At 32.6% G+C, this 9,752-nt stretch overlaps 1 protein-coding gene across 2 annotated transcripts in view; it reads left to right on the forward strand.

Moving 5' to 3' along the window:
- The first annotated feature begins 582 nt into the window (after nucleotides 1-582).
- Nucleotides 583-9,752, forward strand: part of LOC106873552 (protein HEXIM1) — a 12,311-nt gene continuing 3,141 nt past the window's right edge. The window contains exons 1-2 of one of the 2 annotated variants that reach the window (XM_014920973.2): nucleotides 583-1,644; nucleotides 9,302-9,397. In XM_014920973.2, the coding sequence (XP_014776459.1) occupies nucleotides 765-1,550 (786 nt within the window). In that variant the 5' untranslated portion in view covers nucleotides 583-764 and the 3' untranslated portion in view covers nucleotides 1,551-1,644; nucleotides 9,302-9,397. The remainder of the gene's footprint in view (nucleotides 1,645-9,301; nucleotides 9,398-9,752) is intronic. The other variant, XM_014920974.2, reaches the window with a different exon arrangement.

Here is a 9,752-nt window from a genome sequence, read left to right on the forward strand (position 1 = left end):
ATGACAAGCTTTTTATTTTTACGTAGGTTTTTTTATAGAACCAACTATATTTACGTTAATGAACGGTGTCATGTTTACGAAATCTTGACTGTTTTTATTTATTGTTAATGTCATTTCTCGCTTTTCATATTACATAATTCTTACTCCACCACCCACAAAAAAATGTTTACCAAGCAGTCCACTTTCATATCACAATTAATGTGACCAAACAACAAATTTATTAATTAAAACTGAAGACGAAATTAAAATCTAATTAAAATGAAAATAAATCAAAATAAAACTCATTTCTTTCCTGGAGTAACTTCCCTTTATTCCTCAATTCTGTCCAATCATTAAATGGATGCACTATTTACATATAATTCCGCACATTTTACTAATATTCCTCTTATGTTATCCTGACAGTGATATATAATTGTTTCTCTGTGCAGCTTAATGTTTTCATTTGAAATAAATATTAAATGTTTGATGAAATATTTTTTGAAAAATTCATCTTTCAAATTGTAATTGAAGAGTAGTTGACAGAGACTGAACTACTTTTCGTCGCGTATTGTGACGGAAGGCGTTAAATGTAGGGTGTGTGTGTCTATATATATCTATATCTAGAAGCAGCGTGCAAGTAAACGGCAGTCGCCAATGAAAACTGCGAACCGTTTAGACTTTGTTGGGATGTACAGCTTTAACTTCAATTGCTTTTATTGTAATTTAGAAGTTACTGGCTTTTGGAAAAACGACGAATCATTTGTGATTGACGTAAACGGTTGATAATGGATAAGGAAACGCAAAACGAGATGAAACACGAAATGCCCATGCAGAATTCCGACGTGGATTTCTCAGAAAATCAAGGTTCCGATCCTGAAAGTGTGGGTAAACAAATGTCAGATTCTGGTGTACTCCACTGTCGTAATGGGATTCGTAAAAAGAAGCACCGTCGTGGTAAAAGGCATCATCGGAAATGGAAACCTTATAACAAGATGACTTGGTCTGAAAGACAAGAGATGGATGAAAGAGAGACACAACGAGCTACACAGAAGCGCGAGGAAGCCTTCGCATCAGGACATCCGCGAGCTCCTTACAATACAACACAGTTTCTAATGGATGATCATATTAAAAACGAACCGGTGAGGTCGCCTTATATCCAGGAAGAAGTTCGCCACGGAAAAGATCCTTCTACCAGCTGTGATTCATCGGAGGATTATGAAAGTACAGACGAAGAAAAAAACTTTATTGCTCGGGAATTCTCTGAGACTTACGATAACATCCATGCCGAACGGTTACAAAGTATGTCAAAAGAGTCTCTTATTAAAGAATACATAGAACTGGAGTCTAAGTTAGAAAGAGCAGAAACAAAATTAAAAGAGAAAGACAACTTACGATATGTACACAAAAAATCGAGCGACGGCTCCAATGAACATTATTCTGTGAGTAGCGAAGAAGAGGTGATGGATTGCGAAAAACGAATTCTTCGTGATGAATTGCAGCGATTACTTGCAGAAAATGAACGCCTAAAAGTCGAGAATGAAAAACTCAAGAAATGTTTTACAGTAACCTAACTGTGACCAGAATATATATAAATATATATCTATCTATATATATTTTTTTCTGTTAAAACTTGCAAGATCCATTCATTAATGTAGGTGTCTGAAGGTTAGTTAGGAAATATGTCTCAGAAAAACCTGTGCAGTGCATGTCTCTCTCTCTCTCTCTCTCTCTCTCTCTTTCTCTTTCTTTCACTCGTACTCTCTCTCTCTCTCTGTTTTCTTCCCCTCTCTCATTACACAACTTTTTTTTTAATTACCCTATCCATACACAACACTATATATATATATATATATATATATATATATATACACACACACACTACTACTATTCCTGATCATTGAACACTAAATCCACTACCCCCCCCCCTCCATTTTTATTTTATTTTTTAAACAAAACAAAACATGTTATTTTCAGTTGGTAACCATGGCATTCCAGATTAACAATTATTTCAGTTAAAAAATCGAACCGTGCCACTAATTAATTTGTTAATGTTGATACAATAAGTTGGGCTTTTGTATATTTTTGCATCGGATTGTTCATTTAGAAGAAGAAAAAAAATACAGACATACTAAATTGATTGCTATTTCGTTACCATTTCTATCAATCAAACATAAACAAATCATTTAAGGTTGAGATCGATTTAAAGAGAAGGCAGTGAGGGGCATATGTCATTAATTATCAGGTTTTAATTAACTTCTATAGTCTTTTCTCTCTCTCTCTCTCTCTCTCCCCACATGTCATCTATTTTTTCTGTTTACTCATCGACAACTAATATTTCAATAACAATCATGCAACACATGTAAACAAGTCCTTGTGAATATTTTTATTCCATATCAATTTTGTGTACCAATTTTTTTTTCTTAAAAAAAATCAATTCTGTAATCTTTCACTTTGGTTATTAATGCTAAGAATAATTAGCGATACATTATAATTTTACCATTTCAAAACCACTTGTGACGCTATTTGAATCAATAATAATAATAATGTTAAGTATCTGTTCAGTCTGTTTTTCTTTTATTATTTATGAGGCAAAAAAAAACCCAAAAAAACTTGCAATTTGTCTTTATTAATTTATCTAGCAGTTAGGAGTGGATGGATATTGAACCCGTTTTGTTTTGGTTTTCGCTCCGACTGCAGCTGCTTCTGTCTAATTCTGGATAGCAATTAATAATAATAATAATAATTAACAACACGTGCCCAATTATTATTATTTCAACCAAACTTTCATTGTTCAACATTAGCTAATTAAGACATTTTCTTTTTAGCTCTTCACAACATTCACCCAACTAAAACTGTTTCAACACCTTTCAATATAAATTATTTATAACTTGTGACATTTTAGGAAATTTTGGGTTTCGATCAGTCAATGTTTATTCATTTTCAATAAAGTTTTACACATGAAATGATCAACCTGTTACTATTTGGGGGGAAAAGCAACACTTATTAATTAATTAATTAGGATGTTTGGCTCTAACCCCTCCCCCTTTTGTTTTTGTTGGAAGTTCTTGTATATTAAATCTTCTCAAACTTTTTTCTCCATAATGAGCCAATAACTCTCAAAACATTCGTTGTTGAGAGTTTTTTTTTGTTTGTTTTAGGAGTATTTTAGAAGAATTAGTTAAGAGTCCCTAGTAGATAATACTAGGTATATCTGGTTTTGATTTAAAACTAAATCTTACAAACTTATGTTGATGTGTGAAAGAGATCAAGAGACAACAACAAAACTGCCAACTTGTCAGTTTGTTACCAAATCCACCTCCTTCTCCACCTTCTCCTCATCGTCTTTGTGGCCACCACCACCAATTCAACAGATGTTAACAAGATCGGAAGAATGAGAGAGAAACTGAGTTTTGTTTATCCCCACCCCTCATTTTTTCCCCACTAGTTATATTATGAGTGTTATAATAATAATAATAATAATAATAATAATATCGGTACCCAACAGTTCTTAACTTGTAGGAGGCCCATGTTTTCTGTTATTGGCGCTATTTGCAAACATCTTGTCTTACAGAATGGAACTTTTATTATCATCGACTTGTCAATTCTGCAAGTACCTTCAACAAACAAACACTAAGATCATTTCTTGTTGGGGTTCGAACTGTTATCCACGCCAATCTTAGTTGACATTTTAACTCCTACATCTTAGATCCTGCACTCTTTTCGCAAGGACAAGTCATCTCCTTCCCATTTTTTTTTTCTTTTTGTAAATATATATTCCAATGTTTTCATTGTTTTTTTTTTTTTTTTTTTTTTTTTTTTTTTTTTAAGCAAGGTAAAACAACCGCAACTCATTGTTCCAAAATCGTTTACACAATAAAGACTTTCTAAATTGTTAAATGACATGTCGAAGAAATTCACCGACGTGGTGCTTTCTTGATTTTGTTTTTCTTTTATTTATTCCTATTTTTATTTTATTTTTTTATTTTATAGAGAAAAAAAATGAAAAGAGAACTTTGGCACAGCATGCATAGACTCTCTAGCTTTTCATTTTGAAAATAAGAATTCATCTAATAAATTTCATATTCCATTTGTCTCAGACTTTTTTTCTATTTCATTTTTGCCATTAAACAGAGGCACAACAGAAAAATAGTTTCTATTAAGACCTTAACTTTAGTTAAATTGACCAAACCACATTGCTTTTAAACTTACATTCCGACTTTTAAATGGAGTTTGCTGTTTTATATAATTTTTTGCCTGTAGTAAATTAAAAGTTACCGTCTTTTATACCATAAGTGCCTTCCAAAGTAATTAACCTTAAAACTGATATTATCATCATCATCATCATAGCATTGCCTTTAATACTTAGATGAGTTTGCAATGGTGTATCTTCCCTTGTTATTCCTGTGTCAACTCATTTTTGAGGTCCAATATTCAGACATGGCTTCATCATCACCTCAAGTCTCATACAAGTACCATCACATCAAGTTCCTCTCCTGACCAAAATATCCTTTAGCTACCCAATGGTTTTGTCAGTATCCTATATCGGCACTGCTTACATCCAATAGATCATATTGGGCTCGTTCCTGTTCAATTACAACTGCTGCCCTTCTGCCACAACCTTATAACACATTTACACACCTTGCAAAGCTGATCTTTTCACAATGAACGGAGACAAATCTTTTGTTGCCATTAAAGTTAGCTTGATATCATCAACATAGCAGATTTTTCTAACTTTAATGGCAACAAAAGATTTGTCTCCGTTCATTTTTCTATCTCAACTTTAACTCTTTCTCTGTAATTTCTTGGAAGCTGTTGGGATTTTTTCTAATCTAGCCCAAGCTCTGTTGTAGATCTGCATAAACTTATTTCTGCTCCATCAACCAAATTAACAGACATATTTCCTCACATCCTTAACTCTTTCGACCAGAGATATTGAGTTTTATGCTGTAATTCTTACCACCTATAATATATCCCTTACTCTTGGTTGATGTGCTTTCAGCCCTTACATGCTCTGAACTACTCGATAACTGTTTGTCTTCCTTTCTCATTGCTGTGTATAAACCCTGTATGAAATCAAGTTGTATATTCAGTCAAGATTTCTTCTGTTTGAACTCATTTTATCAGATTTATCCTTTCAATTATTCAATTCATTAACTTGTGGCTTCTCTAGTGTATTCCTTTACTTTTGACTGTAAGGTGCTCTTGGTCTTTGTGGGTGGGGAACGCTTGTATATTTTAGCTGTTTGTCAGTGTTTTTAGCTAAGATATTTTCCATTCTTACTAACTTTCTCAAGACATCTATTATTTTAATTCTTTAATGTGTAACTCCTCTCTGATGAATTTTTTTTTTTACCTTTGCAACAGCTGCTAGCAGTCACATGGTTAACACTTATAAAATTTGATGTGCTAAGACAGTCCTCTGTGTACTTTCAGCTTAGGTATTTTACGTTCTCGCTAGCTTTACAAGATCTGCCATTTCCAATCTTTAACATAAAGCTCCTCTCTAGGGTTTACCCTTACCCATATCTGATATAGATTCTGCTACACCAGTCATTTGTAGAATTTGAAGTTCTAAGACAGTCATTTATTAGAGCTCTTTATATTTCCATGCTTTAGGTACTGCTTTCTTTCTCTTCTCATCACTTCAAGTGGCCCTTCTTTTCCATTTATGCAACAAAATCTTACGCTACTTCAAATGAAATGTTACTTCAGACAATCCAATACTATTTTTCTTTTTATCCTGCATAAAATATTGACTTTCATGCTACTCTGAGTTTTTCCATATTTTGTTGTCAATCCTTTGACCCATCTCCCCACCATAGCAGAGCAGGGCCTTGACCCATCTGTCTACCTAGATATCTGGTTTACACTCTTGTCTCATAACAATAATTAGCTGCCCTCTACACTCGATTATCTTTGTCACCTTAAAGTCAGATACTGTGCTGTGATCAACTCTTATCCTCTGCTAACATTCATCTGTCTGTTGTTGTAGTTTTTGACCTAAACTCGTTATTATTCTAGGTTTCAAATATAATAATAATGAAATTATTGTGTATAGTGCTCGGGTGCACTATAATATAATGTATGTCTTTCGTCAGTAGAATTTGTGCGTTTCTGTTGCAGGTCAATGTAAACTCAATTTAGCCCTTAGACCAACCAGTAGATAATTACTGGGCTTGCTTCTTGAAATTCATTTTAGATATATTTCTTTACATCACAATCTGAGAGTTCACCTCTTCATTCTGTTAAAATCTTCTGCTAATTGTGTGTGCATATATATTTATACATACATAATCATTTTTTTACACTGTTCTTTGAAATCCTGTTCTCACCTTTTAGTTCCAAATGTATGTAGAAAGACTGATGATTTAAAAAAAGATTTATTGCCCCCTTTTCTGATATTGAGTATTCCTTTGGTTCATTGCGTGCAATTTATGATCATAAATTTCTTGTATTGGTCATCTTTACATCCATTTCTCATACGGTCAGTGGTTGGATGGGGAGATTCATCATGGTCCATTTGAAGTGACTGCCCTTGTGGACAGGTCTTAGAGGACCGTATCATCCACATCTTAGTTCTCCGCATAGTTTCAGCAGCTGAAATGCCCATCATAACCTCAGCTATGTTACCCACATTGGTCTGGGTGCGTTTTAACAAAAGCATCGGCACTGGGGAGCTTATCATGCTCTCCACAAGACTAGAGAATCTTGTTAACTATATAACCTTTGTTTGGATCACTAACCATTGTACAGAGTTTACTGGGAGCATTTTATCAAACCACCACCACCAGTGAGGTCATCTTGTACCTTGTAAGACAAAAGGCCACATACACACATACCTTGTGTGTGTATATTTATAAATGTATGCCGGCGTAATGTGTGTGCATAAACATATATACACACAAAATGCCATATGTATATATAATATTGTATCTACATTAATATTCAGTTGTCGATGCTTTATGTATATATTGTTGGCTGTTGTCCAAATATTTCAATCTCCCTTATTAATCTCTCATTAAAAGAGAAATTATGACCAACTCCAAATAAAGATTAAAAAAATCAATTGTTTTATGTATTAAACATCCAAGTAGATTTTCATGTAGTTTTCAGTGAATAAAGGTAGGACAGTTGTGTCTAATTTAGACATTTGTTGATGGCATGGTGTTATTGACAGAATACTTTCCCCTATAACACTTTGTGATGATATAGAGTTACTACCTCCTTGCCAGGGAGATAAACTGACAAAACATCAGAAATGTTTTTCAGTCCCTCAACTCTTATTGTCGCACTTTCCTTCGTTAGAATTTATATTAAAATGAAACTTATTTGGTTGGGTTTACTGCAGAAATTTTTAAAAGCAGGAATAAATTCTATTCTATGATATTTCAAACAATTTGTTTAATAGATTTTTTGATTGGATTCAGCAACATGAATTCATTTCTTGTATGAATTACCATGACCCTATAATAATGATATTTCATTCATTTAATCATATCTGATGCCAGTGATTAAAATATTACCATTCAGTAATTTGGAGTTTTAATTTTAACATTTTGTAATTATAGACTTTTTTTAAAAATAAGTTATAACTATGTCAAACAATTTAGGTATTTGTTGTTTTAAAAATGTCTAGATGTAGTTTGCTAACCATCCCTGTTATGTTTTACGAAGATAATTCTCTGACAACTCAATAATATTCTAAAAGATTATTTTTATTTATCAGAAATATCAAGTGAATTTTTTTTTTTTTTTTTGTCAGATCATAATTTTATTAACATTTAGGAAACTTTTCTAAAACAAGAAGGGCTTTTCACTTTAAATTATGCAAGCAGATTATGTTTAACTAAAGTAAAAGAAGGAGATGTCTATATATTATTGAAGTCAGTTTATTTAGCAAAACTTTATTTTTTAAACTGAAGATGCAGATGAGGAAAATTGTGGTTTTGATTTAAAAAGAAGCGATGTTGGATTTTCGGTTAGGATTAAGTTGGACATCTTTGGATATCTGTTAAAGATATTTAAATCAGATTTAGAAGAAAAGCATTTGTCAGTTTAAACTGAAGTGTTTGAGGAAGTAATGTGTTGGGTTTGTTTAATTTGACATTGCTAGAAAGATCAATAAGGACTATAAACTATTTTGCTAGAGAAAGCTTTATACACTCAGCCATATGTGAATCGTTTATTCAACAACCTGTGTGCTTTATTGGTTTAGGTCTGTTGTAGATGTAGGACAGTTCATTCATCAAAGTTGATCAGTAAAAGCTATTTTCTTGTGGTGGTGGTGGTTCATTCATTGATAAATATTTTTGACAAAGATAAAACAGCTGACTTTTGATTACACAACTTCATTGCTTTGTGTTGATAATATATATTTATATAGGGCTTGATTGTGTATATGTGTGTGTGTATATATATATATATATATATATAATATATATATAGATAGATAGATAATTTTCTTAGTAAGTTGGTCTTCATTTCAGCAATTTTCCACTAATGTAATTTTTCTTAATTAGTTTCCGACTGGGACTAACATTGTTAATTAGCTGCTTGTTAAAGGCATACCGATCAATAAAACTAAAGAATATGAACTTACTCTACAATATTTACCCATGCATGCATGTGTGCATGCACACACACATACACTAGGGTGTTACTTGTGACATGACTGGTAACTTTGGAAGTATACTTTGATCACCCTGGGTAATTTCATGAAATATAAATAATAATTATAACTTCCATTTTTATCAATAATTTCTTAATACTTCTACAAAATGCTAAAAAATATTCATTACATTAAATAAAACAAATTTACTATTTATATAACCTGATGTCATTTACTCTCTTCTCCTCCTTAATGATTCTTTCTCAGTATGTATATACTCTTTTACTCATTGCCTGTCACCAAGCCTAGCATGTGCGCTCATCCTGCACCTTCTATGTTAAAACTCTCTCTGTTTCTCTCTTTTATTATCTCTCCCTCTCTCTGTATGACGTGAAGTGTGACTGAAGAAATCAACCAACTTTTGTATCAACTATTATCAGATATACGGGTGTGTATGTATGTGTACGTGTGTGTGTGTGTATTAATAGTTTATACAATGCTTCAATGCACTGATGTTTTGTTTTAAACTCTAGCTGTAATGTACACATTTCCTTATTCAGACTTTGTCAAATATTATAGAATTATCCATACGCTGTGATAATGTGTCAAAAAGATATGATTTAATCTTTAAACTCACCTGTGATATTAAATTGTTTTGCCTTCAATGTTTTTTCTCTATTCTTTTCTTACTTATCTTATCTTTTATTATTCCAGATTGAGGAAACTGGTGGAACCTAAAGAAAATGGTACCAATGACCTGCCATTAGAGAAACAATGGGTTTTGGTAAATGGCTCCTTCACCATAGAATGGTACCATTCTTTAAATCTACATTACAAACTAATTTGTTCATCTTTTTCATATTTGAAAAACGATGGGGTTTAATTAGCATTAATAATTTATTATTAATTTATTATTAATAATTTATTATTTGGGTGGCAAGCTGGCAGAATCAGCCGCACCACTAGGTGTTCTGAGTTCAAATCTCACCAAGGGCAAAATGCTTAGCAGAATTTTGTCTGTCTCTGTTCTGAGTTCAAATCCCACCAAGGGCAAAATGCTTAGCAGAATTTTGTCTGTCTCTGTTCTGAGTTCAAATCTCACCAAGGGCAAAATGCTTAGCAGAATTTTGTCTGTCTCTGTTCTGAGTTCAAATCTCACCAAGGT

Source organism: Octopus bimaculoides, chromosome 6, assembly GCF_001194135.2.
Source record: "Octopus bimaculoides isolate UCB-OBI-ISO-001 chromosome 6, ASM119413v2, whole genome shotgun sequence".
In the NCBI taxonomy this organism is placed as follows: domain Eukaryota; kingdom Metazoa; phylum Mollusca; class Cephalopoda; order Octopoda; family Octopodidae; genus Octopus; species Octopus bimaculoides.